The 18,512-nt window shown below is 42.6% G+C and overlaps 1 protein-coding gene across 1 annotated transcript; it reads left to right on the top strand.

Moving 5' to 3' along the window:
• Positions 1-7,571: 7,571 nt before the first annotated feature.
• Positions 7,572-10,324, top strand: LOC142490989 (uncharacterized). Its single transcript, XM_075593343.1, has 3 exons — positions 7,572-7,894; positions 9,290-9,367; positions 9,733-10,324. Exons 1-3 carry the CDS (start codon positions 7,618-7,620, stop codon positions 10,314-10,316), a joined length of 939 nt encoding a protein of 312 aa, XP_075449458.1. The 5' UTR covers positions 7,572-7,617; the 3' UTR covers positions 10,317-10,324.
• The last annotated feature ends 8,188 nt before the right edge of the window (positions 10,325-18,512 follow it).

Genomic DNA, 18,512 nt, shown 5'->3' with positions numbered 1-18,512 from the left:
GGCTCATGATCCGAAGCATACCACATCATCTGTAAAACACGGTGGAGGCAGTGTGATGGCATGGGCATGCATGGCTTACAATGGCACTGGGTCACTAGTGTTTATTGATGATGTGACAGAAGTCAGAAGCAGCCGGATGAATTCTGAAGTGGTATAGGGATATATTGTCAGCTCAGATTCAGCCAAATTCAGCGAAGTTGATTGGACGGCGCTTCACTTTACAGATGGACAATGACCCAAAACATACTGTGAAAGCAACTCAGGAGCTTTTTTAAGGCAAAGAAGTGGAATATTCTGTGATGGCCGAGTCAATCACCTCATCTTAACCCGATCGAGCATGCATTTCACTTGCTGAAGACAAAACTTAAGGCAGAAAGACCACAAACAAACAACAACTGAAGACAGCTGCAGTAAAGGCCTGCCAAAGCATCACAAAGGAGGAAACCCAGCGTTTGGTGATGTCCATGCATTCCAGACTTCAAGCAATCATTGCCTGCAAAGGATTCTCGACAAAAGTATTAAAAATTAACATTTTATTTATGATTGTGTTAATTTGTACAATTACATTTGAGCCCCTGAAATAAGTGGACTGTGTGTGAAAATGGTTGCAATTCTTAAACGTTTCATACGATATTTTTGTTCAACCCCTTGAATTAAAGCTGAAAGTCTGCACTTCTATTGCATCTCGGTTGTTTCATTTCAAATCAATTGTGGTGGCATACAGAGCCAAAATGATTAAAATTGTGTCAGTGTCCAATTATTTCCGGACCTAACTGTATATCTGAATCTTTAGACATCAGGCGTAGGGATATCATAAACACAGAAAACCAGCAGTTAAATCTGAATCTTTAGAATTCAGGCATAGAAATATCATAGGTTGCAGAGAAACAAATTACAGGGAAACCTGAAACCTTAGAACCAATCATAGGAAGAACTACAGATTGCAGGAAAATCACAGCATGCAGCAACAAAATAATGGGAGCACATTTGTCTTTTGAAATGGGAACCTTAGAACCAACAGTGGTATACCCAAGCAAAAAAAATCAAAAACAAGTCTGTAAATCTGCAGTGGCCCACCCAAAAATGCAGAGAGACAAGCCTTGTCTAGGGAACGAAAGCCAGAGTCTAAAATGGTGGCAACAGGTACTACAAGATTTAACCCAGGCACTGCAACAAAAGAAAAAATCTTAAAGAAAGGGGCACTGGTCTCTGCAGCAACAGTTCTAGTCTCAGCAAAAATGTTTTTCTTTATGAACGCAATAAATCTTGCAGAACACTTTGAAGCAACAAAAAAAACCTTCAAGATCCCAACTGGGATTTCCAAAACATAAACAAAAGTACTTATCTTCAACCAAGCGGATGAGGTCTGTTGCAGCAGGCAGGAAAGGGTGCAGGCAGAAAAAGGATCTGTTCCAGCGAGGTCCAGAAGAGGCCTTTGCTTTTCTGTCACGGGAGACTCCTGTGGCGGATAGGACCTAATTAGCTGGAACAAAGGGAGCAGGCAAGATTGTTGAGGGTAACAGGCTGAGGTCGGTGGTAAGCAGCAAGTCGGATCGTCATAGGCAAGCAGTGGTCGGTGGCAGGCAGCAAGCAGGATCGTCGTGGGCAAGCAGGGGTCGGTGGCAAGCAGCGAGCAGGATCGTCGTGGCACACGCAGAGGTTCGGCAACAGGAAGACAGGAGCAGGAACCGGCCAGGGGAGCAGGGACTTAGACCATGGAACAAACAGGGACAAGCCAGATTACCAGCAAGGGCCTTTAATGGAACAGAACTCCAACACGGAACAGAACAGGCACAGGTACAGGAACAGAAGCTGCGGCACGGGCATAGTCATGGAGTCTGACTCAAAGCAAAGGCAAGGTACTAACAGGAAGCAGAAACTATAATTATAATACTATAATTTGCAAGCAAATACGGCAGCAATACCAGAACAAGCAGCCGGCTTGGCCTTCGATTTTGGAGACTCCACCCTGATTGATGAGTGGAGAGAACGACTAAGGTCCAAACTGGAAGCGAGGCGAGAAGTATTCTCAACTAGTGATATGGATGTGGGTTGCAGTTGCAGCGCCAAACACACCATCTGGTTAAGTGATACTACTCCTTTTCTGGAGTGGTCCCGCCGCATAGCCCCTCGGGATGTGGAGATGTGAGAGACATCCTGCAAGAGATGGAGTCAGCGGGCATAGTCACGGAATCCCGTAGCCCGTATGCATCGCCGATTGTGTTGGTGCGGAAGAAAAATGGGTCGGTGCGGTTATGTTTGGATTATCAGACCTTGAACAATCGTATGGTACCCGACCAGTACACTCTTCCCTTGATTGAAGAACTCCTAAAGGCACTATCCGGAAACCAGTGGTTCAGTGTACTGGACCTGAGGTCAGGGTACTATCAAGTGCCAATGAGCGCAGAGGTCCAGGAGAAACGGCCTTTGTGTGTCCCCTTTGATTCTACCAATTCACACGTATACCCCAGGGCATATGTGGTGCCCTGGCCACGTTCCAGCAGTTGATGGAAAAGACAATTGGGGATAAGAATCCTAGGGAATATCTAGTGTACCTGGACGACATCATTGTGTTCGGTAAAACCCTGGAAGAACACGAGGAACAGCTACTAAAAGTACTGGGTCGACTGGGCCAAGATGGATTGAAGTTATCCTTGGGTAAATGTTGTTTCTGTCGCACTTCGGTGACCTACGTGGGCCACATAGTATCAGCGGATGGAATCGCCACCGATCCGGCTAAAATCGAAGCTGTGGAGAATTGGCCTCCTTCCTGGGGTTCTGTGGATATTATCGTCGGTTTGTGGAAGGGTATTCCAGCAAAGCCAAGGACCTCAACAACCTTCTTAAAATATATCCAACAGACACCAGTCGGAAAGCCGCATCCGCTCAAGCGCCCTTTGGCGACAAGTAAACGACCACCTGTGAGTCAGCGTTTATCGGGTTGAAATGGAACTTAACCAAGGCACCAGTCGTGGCGTATGCTGACCCTGAGAGGCCTTACATTCTTCATGTGGACGCTAGTTTCAACGGACTGGGGGCCGTCTTGCATCAGAAGTATCCGGCTGGACTCCAACCAATGGCCTATGTCAGCCGCAGCTTGACACCTAGTGAACAAAACTATCCAGTACACAAATTGGAATTTCTAGCTCTCAAATGGGCTATTGTGAACAATCTCCACGATTACTTATATGGTGTTACTTTCGAAGTACGGACAGATAACAATCCATTAACGTATATACTGACATCCGCCAAATTGGACGCCATGGGCCACCAATGACTGGCTGCTCTCTCAAATTACCAGTTCACACTAAAGTACAAACCAGGGCCCCTGAATATCGGTGCCGATATTTTGTCCCGACGGCCGGGACTGAATACCCTCCCAGATAATTATATCTGGGAAAAAATCCCTAGACCAGGGCTACGTGCTGTGTGTTCAACGGCTGCTGTCGTGGAAGATAGGGTGGCTTTCTCGGAGCTGAGGGTAGCGGATTCCTTGGGATGCCAATCTAAGGCTATTCCAGTCGCCTATCGACATCCAGAGGGAATGAATATCACTCCCGACAAGGTCATCGCGTGAAATGATCTGGTACAATATCAAATACGGGATCCTGTGGCCGGTATCATCTGTCAAGCGATTCAACAGGACAAGACGGAATTACTAAAAGGTGCTCCCAAAGAAACGGTGGCCAGTCTAATGAGAGAAGTGGACAGATTTGAGCTTGACAATTGTCTACTCTATAGAGTGGTGCAGTACCATAATCACCCAGATAGGAGACAGCTGGTTCTACCCCGGAACCTGCAACCTATTGTCCTTCGAACATTACATGATGAGCATGGTCATTTGGGAGTGGATAAAACTTTCGGGTTGGTAAGAGACCGGTTCTTCTGGCCACGCATGAGAGTCAGTGGAACAGCACTGCCGGCGATGCTCCAGGTGCATTCAACGGAAGACCCTACCCACAAGGGCTGCTCCAGTGGCGCACTTAAAAAGCTCTGGGCCCATGGATCTTGTATGCATGGACTTTCTTTGTATTGAGCCTGATGCCTGAGGCATCGGCAATGTATTAGTGATTACAAACCACTATACTCGGTACGCATAAGCTTTTCCAACCAAAGATCAGAAGGCCGTTACTGTAGCCAAAGTATTATGGGAAAAGTACTTTGTTCGTTATGGATTGCCCAATCGGCTGCACTCCGATCAAGGCCGGGACTTTGAAAGTAGTCTCATCCAGGAAATGTTTAAGCTGTTAGTATCACCAAGTCCCGAACGACTCCCTATCATCTGGAGGGAGACGCTCTGCCGGAGAGGTTCAACCGAACTCTCCTCGACATGCTAGGCACCCTAACAAACTTTCAAGAGTGAGTGGAGTAAACATGTGGAATCATTGGTGCATGCTTACAACTGCATTCGTCATGAATCCACCGGGTTCACTCCCTACTTTCTGATGTTCGGACGAGAAGTTCGGCTACCAGTGGATTTACGTCTGAGGATATCTACCGATGGGATATCCAATAGGACGCACTTCAAGTACGTGCAACGGTTGCAAGACAGAAAGCATACCAATTAGCAGAGAAAGCCTCATCTCAATTGAATGCTAGTAACAAACGGCGCTATGACCATAAAGTTCGCCATCGGGAAATTCGTCCTGGAGACGCTGTCCTCCTTCGTAATGTAAGGATTCCAGGGAAGCATAAACTCGCTGGTCGTTGGAGGGATGGAGTATACGAAGTTGAGTCTCAGATGCCTGGCCTCCCGGTCTATCGTATCAAAGACTCCGAAGTGTGTGGATTTGCCATCCTGATGGCCGGAACTCGCCTCTTCAGCCTTCTACATCTGGCACCCAAGTATTGCGGTTCAACTGCGCGCGCACGGGCAACGCGCGATCAGCCTGCCCCTCCAGACCTGTTCGCAGTCTCCGCCCCCGCTCAGAAGAAAGACATGCAAGGTGCGCGAGTAGCGTGCGATCGAGTCGCCACCCCTTGATGTCAGTGACGCGCGGAAGGCAGGCTTCCCCTGGACCCACCTCCAGGCTCTGTTCCCGTTTGGATGACGGGCATGCGCGGTGCGCGAGTGGCGCACTATCGGATCGCCATCTCCTGACGTCGGTGACGCATGCGGGACGTAGCTCCACCCCTATACCTAATTGGGCTGGACAATTGGGCGCACCTGCGCGACCCAGCAGCCTATCAGCACGTTCCCTCTTGTTTTGCCACACTTCCCATTGGAGGGAGGTTCCTTTAATACCTGCTCAGCCCAGTCTCTCATTGCTGAGCATAACCTTGTGTGTGACGCCGTGCCTTGCTGCATCCTGACCAAGTTCCTGCCTTGTTCCTGGTCTCCCTGCTGCCTGACCCTGCTTCGTTCACTGGACTCCGCACCTCTCCAGCTCTGACCCAGCTACGTACGACCATCCTGCTCTCTCCAATCCAGACCTTGGTAAAGTACCCCAACGATCCGCTACTCTCCAATCCTGACCTTGGCAAAATACTCCAACGATCCGCTACTCTCCAATCCTGACCTTGGCAAAGTACTCCAACAAATCGCTAATCTCCAATCCAGACCTGGCAAGTATAACGACTACTCTACCTTCCGTACTCCTGACCCAGCTTGCAAGACTAATCTACATCCTAGGCGCGCCCGCGTGACTGTGGGTTGGCGTTTCTCAATTCCCTACTCCTTTTGATGGAGAACCGAACTTAACAGAGGTTAGTCAAGAGACTTTAGCTGATACGACCTCTGATGACCCTATGGAGGGACCATCTCAAAGGGGCCCCCAGATTCCAAGGGCATCTCCTGGAGGAGCTATGGGTAAAGGGCCCTGTAAACAAGCACCAAATAGGGTGGCTCCCACTAGCCAGCCTCTGGATCCACAGAGCCTTTGCTTTGTACCTCAACAAGACTGCAGAGACATTAGTCCCCTCAAGGGAAGAGGCTGAGCCTCAGGACTGTGTGAATTACTCTCCAGAGGGCGTGACCGAAGAGCAGCTCTGCTGGAGCCAAAGAGTTGGTCAGCCTCCAATGAGGATGATCTATGATCAATTTGGGGCACTCCATTATGAGGCTCAGCAGTGGGCTCGCAGTAAAGTGAGATCTGTCATAGGGCCTCATGCAGTAAGCGTCGATTATGTGAAATCGGCAATCTTACCGATTAGTCATGTTATTGGCGATTTTTCCTCTCCGTATGCAGTAAGTGCCGAATACATTCAAAATCAACCCGAAAACAAATCCGCCCACTCTCACGATGATTATCCGATCACACACAGGTGTATCGGCGTGCGTGGCGGGGTGCTGATAGGTTGCCCAATCACAAATCTTGCTGAATCAGGCGAAACAAGCATGTATTGGATTGCGCGCCATATTTAAAGGCAACGTGTACTGCTAATCATTCTCTGTGTTGTTGGGAGTGAGAGAGAGAGAGACGCACAGAGCTGGCTGATTGAAGATTTGCATATTGACGGAGAGACTTGTTGTGTATTGGGTGAGCTTTGTCCATTGTTGTTTTGTTTACATCTTTGTCTTGTTTTATATGTGGAAGTGTTTCGTGTGATTGGCTGTACATTTATTGTCTGTTTTTTGTGAGTGCTGGAAGTATGCCCGCAAAGCGTGGGAAGAGTGATGCTGGTGGGAGTGGGAGTGCTACTCGTGCGAGTACGCGTCGGAGTGAACGTACTGTTCAGGGGAGTGATGTTGCTGGTGCACCGAGTGGTGTTGCTGGGAGTGGGAGTGCTGTTGCTGGGAGTGGGAGTGCTGTTGCTGGGAGTGGGAGTGCTGTTGCTGGGAGTGGGAGTGCTGTTGCTGGGAGTGGGAGTGCTGTTGCTGGGAGTGGGAGTGCTGTTGCTGGGAGTGGGAGTGCTGTTGCTGGGAGTGGGAGTGCTGTTGCTGGGAGTGGGAGTGCTGGTGCTGGGAGTGGGAGTGCTGGTGCTAGGAGTGGGAGTGCTGGTGCTAGGAGTGGGAGTGCTGGTGCTAGGAGTGGGAGTGCTGGTGCTGTGAGTGCTGCTGGTGGCGCAGTTGCTGATGGGGTGGATGGTGGTGGCGTGCTTGCTGGTGGGCAGCTTTTGGAGGCTCTTCCATTGGAACAAGGAGAGTCCAGTCAGCACCAGCCAAGCTCTGACCCTAAACCTGCTCGGAAGAAACGTGTGGAGAAGCCACGTAATCCTCGCTTCAATGACCAGGAAAATACAGCTCTTGTCACTGGCATTCTGGAGCACTATGACAGTATATATGGACATTTACTAGGTAAGTGCACCTTTACATTTATTATTCAAATACATGTGATCCTAGGTCATCTGAGTTTTGTTCATATGCAAATATGGGTTCAGAATATCTTTCTATGTTAATTAGTCTGGAAACACAGCTTTTTATCATGCCTTACAAGGACAACTAAACACAGGCGGTCAATTTGCCATAACTGCATACAATATGAATGCAACCTTGCTTACATGTATAGGTTTAGTAGTGAATGCTCATGTGCTTCACATATTACACATAAAACAGCATGTTTGCTATCTCTTGGAACAGCTAGCAGTGTAGGAAACTGGTGCTTCTATTATTATTAATTTACCTCATATATTTTATATGTTTTTCAAGGGCGGACAAGTTCAGCAAGCAGAAAAGAAATGTGGGACACAATAGTCATTGGTGTCAATGCGTGTGGGAATCATGTGAGGGACAAGCGGAATTGTCACAAGAGATTTGATGATATTAGGTCCAAATTGAAAAAGAAAATACAACACCAACGCATGCATGCTACTGGCACTGGAGGTGGGCCGACACCACAACGTCTCATATTAAGTCCATTGGAGGAGCTGCTTCGGGCAAAATTACTTCCCGTCGTCGTGGAAGGCTTTCCTGGTGACCGGGATATTGGAATTTATCCCTCACAATTTCCACCAGGTGAGAAATATTACTGTACTAGGCGTGTCGTTGCTTACAGTTATTTTGCATATTTACACTGCTTTTTATACTGTCTTCACAATATAAGCATACCTGCATCTATATATGTATATGTCTGATTCTGTATATATATATATTTCAAAATAGACATATATGTTGTAGTCCTACTAAAAGCAGTAACTAATATAGCACGTGCCATTGCGTGCTCATTTACATGTGAATTCCCAAAATGCATTGCTGCAGTGGAAGCAATTGATGGTGGGCGAAGATGGGGAACAACAGGGTAGTACACATGTGTAACACATGTTAATGAGAAATTATTACTAGCTACAGGTACAGAACATAAATATGTATAATATTATTGTGTATTTTATTTATTTTACTCCGACAAACATGACATTACTGCCTATTTTAAGCATGCATCAAATATATTGCATGCAACGGCCTACAAACATCACTTGCACTAACACATCTATAGTTGTTAATGAAAAGGTCCATTTTTGCTTTAAGTCATATACAGACAGCATAATGAGGCACACGTATCATATGTTATGTCATTGTTTTCATAACTTAAAAACTGCACACGACTATTTAGATCATCTACCATTGTGTTAAAGCAGCTGCAATTAATATCTCATCACAGCATACACTTCAACAGAGGGGGTGGGGTTCAGCACACACACTAATTACAGCCTCATTTTAGGGTCAACTTAGTTCACACCATTTTCACCTGTTTCAAGTAATTGAAAGGTGTGGCTGATTAGGCTTTTTGGGGAAGGGAATACTGTTCTTACAACCTGACTAGCACAACTGAAGTTAATCACACTCATTTGAAAGCTTCACTTTAGCTACTAAATGCCCCAACAACTCATTACTTATCAAAGCGTACGTCACACATTAGTTCACTCATATCTATAGTTGAACTACTATCAACGACACATTATCACACACTGCATGTCTTGTCTTGTTGAGTGACAGCCACATTCAGGTGTGCCACATCTTATATTAATGTACCACACATATCCTCTACCAAAAACAACACTTTTTGCAATATGACCACCTTCATGATAACCATTGTGAATGGTCATCTCATGATAGTTATGTACATTATGATACTGATATCACTACACAACATATGATTTTTATGTACTAATTTAATCTATTTATCCTCACGCATTACTGCAGAAACATAGTATGTTTTATGTTAGGGAACTCAAAAGTTCTAAGTACGCAGGCATGTACATTGTTATTACAACTATTTATGTTCACTTTCACACACACATTTTGGGTTAAGGAAATGATGCTGTTAGGTACTCATAAATACAGAACATACAATAACTGTTTGTTCAATATTTACACATGTAAATGTAAAACTTATGTTATTGTTATATATAGTTGCCCCTGAAGGACATGTGTCACCTGAGACGGAACAAGTGTCTTCACCTGGGTCAGCCAGCTCAACACACCTAGAAGGTGAGTGTATCAGTTGGTGGCCATATAATATGTGCTCTTCTATATGTTATGTTGTCATGTTCATTATTTGTTTTGCACATCTTCTTTAAATAGGATTACTTAGTGTCAGTGAAAATGAAGTGTAAGGCAACATGTATTGTGTTAGTGATGTTAACTATCATGTAGGAGTTGTGAGTTTACAGCAAGTTTTCATTCACTCATATTTCATACTGAGTCCAAACATTATTCTTAAGTCAAGGTAGTTTTTAATGTGAGGTTATAAAACGTATGGAAACATGTTAGTTGTTACTTATGACACAGTAGAATTACATAGTAACACAGCAGAGATTAACATGCCATTTAATAATGTGTACATTTATTTGTAGAACATGATGAAGAGGATTATGATGATGATGATGATGATGATGCCGCCGCCGCCATAGACACACAAATACAAGCAAGTGACCATGAAGAGGTTCCAATTGAAACTGTTTTACCGCCAAATCGACCAGCAAATACCACATACGATGCAATTGTAGCTTCTGAGGGAAAAATTGTGGAAGCAGAAAATCGTCGCCATTCTGACCTGATGACAGTGCTGGAAAGGATGATTGCACTGCAGGAAGAAACAGTTTCACAATTGGCACATCTCCACAGAGTCTTCATTGAAGTGCCTAAACAGTTGCAAAAAATCAACACCTCATTCGAAGCATTAGTTGTTCAGCAAACACAAGCTAATTACTGGAGAATGACTAATGTACCACAATTCAACATCAACACCTCACAGGCAGGATCTGTTCATGCAGGTCAGTTTTCACCACATGCTTCTGACTGCACCGACACACTTTATTCGAGCAAATACCCGGTATGTACCTGGCAAATACCTGGAATGCGCCGCTCCTCACCTCTGACAAGCCCCGTTGCATTTGCCTTCCCAGCCTGGGTTCATGCCTGGCTGACGGGCGGCTGATCTGTTAAATGATAATGATTAGGATTTAATAGGCTGCAATGCTTCGCGTGTCTACCAGATGGCATAAATTCATGAATTGTAATGCAGTATATATATATATACTGTGCAGTATTGCAGCCAGCAGAAATAAAATGCTTCAGTCCCTGCTTGGAAAATACCTCAATGCACTCGGGCAGAAAACAGTCACAAACCTCAATACACCCGGGTATACCCGAATTCGTGGGACTAGCCAAGCTCGAATAAAGTGTGTCGCCAGTGTGATATTCATTCACCAGGCCCAAATGTTACCGGTCAAGTAGCAGACATTGCTGTGCAGGTTCCTGACGACATCCTACCGCTGCCATCTGTACAAATTCAGCAGCTGACACCTACAAAGGAGGCCACAAAAAGAAAACAAAAGCAGTTACTACTGACCAGTTTTGGGTCAAAAACAACAAAAGACACACATGAAACAGACCAACCATCACTTGTGCAGTGTCTACCAACTTGCTCACATGTGTCAGTGGGCACAAGCCCTGTAGGTGAATCACTGCCCAAAAGCCCTGTAAGTGAATCACTGCCCAAAAGCCCTGTAGGTGAATCACTGCCCAAAAGCCCTGTAAGTGAATCACTGCCCAAAAGCCCTGTAGGTGAATCACTGCCCAAAAGCCCTGTAGGTGAATCACTGCCCAAAAGCCCTGTAAGTGAATCACTGGCCAAAAGCCCTGTAAGTGAATCACTGCCCAAAAGCCCTGTAGGTGAATCATTGCCCAAAAGCCCTGTAGGTGAGTCACTGGCCACAAGCCCTGCCCGTGAAGTGCCAGAGGCCACTCAAAGTGGCTCTGTTGTGGCTAAAGTTGGTGGCAAACGAAAAAGGAAAATTCAAGAGACAACAAGCAGGCCTGTTACTCGCTCTCAAAAGGAACAAAAAAAATAAATTTTATAATTCACAAAATATGTCTTTGGCCTTGTTTTGTTGACTTCAGATTATCTAATTAATATTGTATGTATGCTGAAGACTTTGTTGTTTCCAAACTTTCAAGTATGTTCTTGTACACGTGAAGTTTTGGAAATGTTAACACTCCTAATTAATGAATAGTGTTATAAATATTTATGTTTTAATCGTCTGTTCAGTAATGGTCCACCAGGAGCCAGTTGCTAAGTTTAGAGAAGCTGCCATTGACTTTGCAGCAAAACATTGCATTTGGGTGTGTTAATTGATGTAATCATTGCATGTGCATATTATTCACATGCAATTATAAAAGCACCTATTTAACTGCAAACATCTTTCTTGTACGTGTACAGCAGGATTTTGTGTTAAATATTACTTACCTTTGCTGGCCATTGTAATGTTGTCCTTTAATCATTTATGTGTTCTTGTTTCAAGAACATCTCTGAATTTATACTAATATATATGTAGTATGTATGCATATATGCACACACACACACACACACACACACACACACACTGTGTGTGTGTGTGTGTGTGTGTGTGTGTGTGTGTGTGTGTGTGTGTGTGTGTGTGTGTATGTATATATAGTACTATCTAAACTGGTATAGATGTATTTACAAAAAACATACACTTCATGCTTCCTTGTGAAAACACAGTATTTAAATAATACAGGCCTAATGTTTGAGAACTATACTAAGTGTGAGCCTCTAACATTGTGCGCAAACAAATGTTTATTACTTAATTCACTCATGTTTATCACCATTTAAATAGGTTTCATACAAGGCCTACTTACTGCCATCAATATATATATATATATACACATACACATACATATATATATACACATACACATACACATACACATACACATACACATACACACAATATACATATAGTACAATATACACTTTATATATATATATTTATGAGAGAGATATATTTATATATATATATATAGAGACACACGTATTTAAACTCATGCAGACAGGGAGTTAACCAGACTTTCAAATACATTTCTGTGTGTATGTGGGAAAAAAACCTTTCATTTTGCAGGTGTGGGTATTTACTGATATGGCTGTCTAAGCACTATTTTCACACAGTGCTCTTTGTTATTTTTCAAGAAAACTCTATGTTATTGAATTAAAAGTGTAGGAATGTTTTCAGAAACGAGATAAAAAAAGGATACATGTTTGTCCCACATGCGGCTATCACAAACCACAAATTTTCAAGCAATTAAAACTACAAATCCAATTGGCGTTTGAAATAAGGAGTTACAGTTTATAGTTTTCTTGACCTTGAAAAGGAAACACAGCAATTTGTTAGCCATTGAGCAGTTTCATTTTGATGAGCAAAGAACAGATACCTGCACACATCTTTTTCGCTAATTTGCAATGGCTGAAGAATTCGTGAAAAATATGAATCCGAATTTAGGCTATAAATACATGGTGTCAGAAGCTATTTTGAGAACAAGCGGACACCAAGCGAGCACACGCCAAACCTATGATTTGATTCGAGCAAAATATCCTTATTACCAAGACCGTCGGCATGCGCGCAATTTTAATTCATCAATAAGATTCACTTTATCAACTAATGACTTTTTTGAACGTGTGCAGGATAAGCTAGAAGACAACTATGGTTTCTGGAAGATTGCAAAAGAAAAACATTTCACCGTGAAAGAGGGCACATATATTGTGGTTAAAGGCATATTTATTCCTAATGCCAATAGCAATGGATCCGCTACTACTGTTCCGTGTGAATCGATACCTGCTGCAATATCTGCACCCTCCATTCCTGAAACCCACATTGTACAACAACAAAACTACTATGATTATGTACCAAGCCTTTCAGCTGAAAATGCATTGGAATGGGTACCCGAAGAAATGAACCTACCTCCCGACCAATTGTTTGAAGAAAGCAGTGGTGATTCCTATGAGCGCTTCATGGAGGAGATGTGTGTCATACTGGATTCAGCGGGTGGGTCAAGCGTGGATGAAAAAGCCTTGCATTTCTGGAGAGACCAGTTGCAGCCAGACGAACAGTTTATTCTAGAAGAATGGTAAATATAACAACCGTTATGAGTTGACTCTGCGTTTAAATGTTTTTTTTTTTTTGTAACCACCATTTTCCCTTTCAATGCGTGGATACAGCGTAACATTGCAGACTGCATAACATGTAGCGATCACAAAGAAATTGTTTCCGAATACAATATAGTAGAACCTGAAAGAGTAGTACACATTGCTGACGGAATAAATATACGTACTTTCCTATCCCTTTAAACATATTAGCAACATTTTACCATAACTCTAACACATACCTGTTTTGTTATCATGCTACATCTACAACATTTAAAAGCGGGTCCACCACGTATGACGTGGGACCCTTGTCATGGCCCAAGGCGTCCTTAAAAAGGATTACGGATGTAAGTCCCGCCCCCAAGCGACGTGCGCGCCTCAAAGCCTATTGGCTGTCATGTTTTGTTATAGTAACGGTAACTGCAGTGTGTCATGTGTGCGGCTCAGTGTTTGTAGGCGTCAACTGGGCGTTAGCCGAATGTTAATTGAGTGGGAGGAGTGTTAGCGTGCGTTTCACGCTGGTTTAACATGACGTCACACGTATTGCATTTGCGCATTGTGTTATCGGCCGTCCTTTCTCTCCAAACACGTCTGTTTAAAAAGAATACAGATGTACTCGTTTAGAACTAATGTAGTTTCGTATTCATTGTATTTGAAATAAAGATTTTATGTTTAATGGTATTTTCAAGATGTATTGAACGCACAACGTACGCTTTGTTTTGCGCATGCGCTAACAGTTAGTGCAGCCAAGCGTGAAGTGCGTGCGCACACTAAGATGTGCGCGCACATTTTTCAGTATACAGGCAACGTTCACATCATATACATAGTTATGCCTGCTACAAATTTAAAGAAACATTACATACTGATGTACACTTGTAGTTCTAACATATAAGTGAGTGACGTGTGTATGTACACAATCAAATAGAGCTGTGTAACGCGTTGTCACGGATACATATATAGTAAGGTGCCATATTTGACCATCATGTGTTTGCTGTATTTCAGAGATGTCGGGGAAGATACAATCGGATCAATGTATGATTTCAGAAGAGTCTACCTTTATATGAGATGATTGTGAGGAGGAGCCACCGACTACTATACTACATATGGAACTAATTTTATATTGCTTGCAGCGCTTATTAACAAACAATTAAAAATGTGATACCCTTATGCCTATATTGCATAAGCACTTAATTAACATAATGATGTTGCAAAATAGTGCCTCATGATTTTTTATTGGATGTTCTTTAATGACTAATATCATTTTATGGCATGGTGTGTTTTATATATAACAACCATTGCCACTCTGCTAACACATTTGTGAATTCTATTGTGTAATGGAACGTATGACTGTCGAAACTATGTAACAATAATAATAATAATAATAATAATAATAATTATAAGCATGTTCATGTATAGCGCTGCTAGTTGTACACAGCGCTTTACAGACACATTTTTCTGGCTGAGGTCCCTGGCCCGTGGAACTTACAATTTATTTTTTGCCGCCTGAGGCACAGGGAGTTAAAGTGACTTGCCCAAGGTCACAAGGAGCCGACACCGGGAATTGAACCAGACTCCCCTGCTTCAAAATCTCAGTGCCAGTGTGTGTCTTTACTCACTGAGCCACTCCTTCTCCCAATGTAAAGGACACTTACAACCAACTAGCCATTTCTTGTTAAAAATCTCTTGTTACATGGGTATGTTGATAAAATGGTTTGGGACTGTAGCAAATAATGTTATTGGCCAGATGTTGTGGTCCCCTACAATGCATGATGTTCTGAATATGACATCAACATCATGTAATGAAGTACGTTTCTGTGTATATTTCATTAACCTAACTAACTATAGTTTACTGTGTTTATTAAACGTTCTAAAAATACATAGTATAGTCAATATGATGATATAAGCTACCATAATAAAGCTGGTGTTATCATTTGTCGGTGTTATACATGGATCCTACACAAATTGATACAGACACAAACAGTTGTCTTAAAAAGTGTGTCTATGCTACTGTGCACGTGATTGATGTTACAATTGTGAGAATACTTGATAATTATCATCATGATAATGATGAAGTGACGTGATTTATATTGCAAAAATATTACCAACATTGTCATATTGGTAAATTAGAAATGCTAAATGACAGTAACATTTGCAACAAAATTGTGTTTTCTGTTAACAGTTTTACACTTGGTACATGTAGGACACATCCACACACGTGTGACTTATACATACACATGTCACAAATGTAAATTAATGTTGACTATTAATTCCTAGAATTAAAAAACACCTACATTGCTAAATATAAGATGTAGTACGCATTGTTGTGATTACAGCCATTCATGCATGTAGTGTTATGATCAGTCAATTTCATCCGTGATGAATGAGCTCCCGTAAGTAAACAAATAAGTACAGTTATCCCCTTGTCTCCAAACACATCTATATTACATTAATGGAATTTATAAGGAAACATACATAAAATGTGATGAAATGTGAGTAATCATTTTCTAATACAATGCACATGAAAGCTCAAGAGTAGCTAAATGCATATACATGATACAGAAAGTACATGTATGTTACATTTGTGTTAAAACCAATATGTTGGGTTTTTACTTCAAATAATTATAGGAAGATTGAGGTAGGCACATCTTATGAGAGATGTCAGCAAATATACATACCATGATCAGTCATACTGGAGATATACCTATAATGCAAAGGAACAATATATAAATTGCAAACATTGACATGCCATCTTCAGTACCGTAAACAACACAGCAAAGTGTGTATTTGGTGTTAAATGTGCAACACCATGTATATTTCATGACATTCAAAATGTAAATCAGCCTGGTGTACACATCATATGGATGTACATGTTACACTGCACCAATAACATTGTATGTAAGCATACTAGAAGCATGAATGAGTATGGGCATAATATGTGTATTGTGTTAGCATAAGGAACAACACAATGCTAAAATATTAGTGCTTTGTTACCCCAGTTGTATTCACATACACACAACTAAAGTACAATTGAAGAGGGATTATTTAACCTGTGCAACAATAACATACCGGTGCCACATCCCTTTGTGCACACAGCAGAGAAAAGAAAGGTGTGCAACCCATATTCATCTGTGTCCTACCAGAAGGGTATATAAAAAAACATTATTGTTAAGATAACATAATTTAACTATAAAAGTAGAACTTGGAACATATATGTTTTTACTTACAAGAAAAAAATGAATTGATGAGATTCTGGCGTGTCTGGCCACCACTGGCTGTTTGTTCATTTTCAGCAGCTACATGGGTGGGATGCTCGTCTACCAAAGGCTCAGCTAGGTCTGATTGTACATTGTGCCTGAGTGCAACATTGTGCAAAATGCAACAGGCAAGGATAATATCAGACACTTTTTGAGGCTTGTATAGAAGAGCCCCACCAGTTCTGTCCAGACACCTAAATCTGGTCTTGAGTAGGCCAAATGTCCTCTCTATAACAGATCTTGTAGATATATGGGCTGCATTGTACCTGTCCTCTGCTTCAGTTTGAGGGTTTAGCACCGGAGTCAAGAGCCACGGCCTAATTCCGTATCCTGAGTCACCTATAATGAATGGAGCACACATAAGCTGACATTAGTGATCAAATTGTACAATGCCAACATTCCTAAATAAAAATGTGTTTTGTGTTAGAACATGTAAATGTGTACTCACCCAGCAGCCAACCATGTTCAAAATGTCCCTCTTCGAACGCATGGAAGACTGAAGAGTTCCTCAGGATAGAGGAATCGTGACTGGAACCAGGGAATTTGGGTACCACATGCATTATCCTCATCGTGGCATCACATACCACCTGTACATTGAGTGAATGGTAGTGCTTACGATTGCGGTACACATGCTCACTCTGACTAGGTGCAATCAAAGCAACATGTGTGCAATCGATTGCACCCAGCACACATGGTATCCCTGCTATATTATAAAAGCCAGTCCTGACTTCCAGCCACTCTGTCGCCTCTGTAGGAAAATGAATATAATTCCTAGCGCGTCTATTGAGTGCATAGAGAAACTGGGTCAAGGCCCGCGAGAATGTAGATTGCGAGACCCCGCCCACTATGCCCACAGTTGTCTGGTATGATGCGGAAGCAAGATAATGTAATGAGCACAGCATTTTAACAAGCCCAGGGACTGCACGACCTCTGGCTGTGAAAAAATCTAAATCTCCCCTTATCTCCTCATAAAGAGATAAGATTGCTGCTGAACTCAAACGATAGCGACGTACAATCTCCTCCTCACTCATCCCATCTAACAGGGTTCTCTCCCTGTACAGACGCGGACGAGGCACAACTTGTCTCCTCTGTCTTCTCCTCTGATCTCCTGTCCCTCTCCCTGTCTCTGTCGTATCCGCGTGACTGTCCCTGTCACTGTCCCTCGGTGTGTCCCTCCCTTGCCCTATATGATTCTCTTGATCATCAAGCATGTCATAGAAAAGAATGTTCCTCCGTCTCCTAAACAATCTCAACATTTTGAAATGAGTAGCTGTGAATGAGCAGGTAATGGGCGTCCTTTAAATAGGTATGTGATGATGTCAGGTGACATAGTAAAATGCAAGGTGTTACATTAACATAATAAAGTACTTCTGTGGCAAGCTGTGTGCAGTTGTTGTTATAAGTATTTGTTGTGTGTATTCTGCAGGGAATGATGATATTTGCCAATGATGTGACGTGAAGCTTTGTACAAAGATTGCTTGAAAATAAATAGTGTAATGTGCAATGCATGTAACACTTGTGAACGCAACAGTCAGTCATGTAATTAGACAAAAAGGCTGAGATTGACGTGGGGAAAGTTTTGTGTAACATGTGTAATTAGGCATGTTATTGTGACATGTTGACAACAATGAATAGTCGTGTGCATATGCATGCATTTCTGTAAGGAGGATAGTTGCTATAGAATGAGTTTACAAGGTGTCCCAATGCTGAATTACTGTACATGTGTGTATAAGTTAGGTTGAAGTGCTTGTAATGCTACGGTTACAATGTAAACATGCAATGTGATTGAGCGTCCAATAAGTGACGTCATGAAAATAGGGAGGACCCAAAAGTATATGTAAACATGAGAATACAGATGTACATGAACGTTTAAAGATGCGTGACACATTACTAGCATTGTGTAATGTAAAGGAAGATGAATATACTGTGTATGTGTGAC

This window comes from Ascaphus truei, chromosome 3 (assembly GCF_040206685.1).
Source record: "Ascaphus truei isolate aAscTru1 chromosome 3, aAscTru1.hap1, whole genome shotgun sequence".
NCBI classification, from domain to species: Eukaryota; Metazoa; Chordata; class Amphibia; order Anura; family Ascaphidae; genus Ascaphus; species Ascaphus truei.
This window is presented reverse-complemented; position numbering and strand designations above follow the sequence as displayed.

Excerpts from the sequence above, each read along its gene's own strand:
- LOC142490989 (XM_075593343.1), top strand. The coding sequence starts at position 7,618 with ATGTGGGACACAATAGTCATTGGTGTCAATGCGTGTGGGAATCATGTG. Across the intron at positions 7,895-9,289 it reads TCCCTCACAATTTCCACCAG|TTGCCCCTGAAGGACATGTG; the intron begins GTGAGAAATATT and ends TGTTATATATAG. Across the intron at positions 9,368-9,732 it reads CAGCTCAACACACCTAGAAG|AACATGATGAAGAGGATTAT; the intron begins GTGAGTGTATCA and ends ATTTATTTGTAG.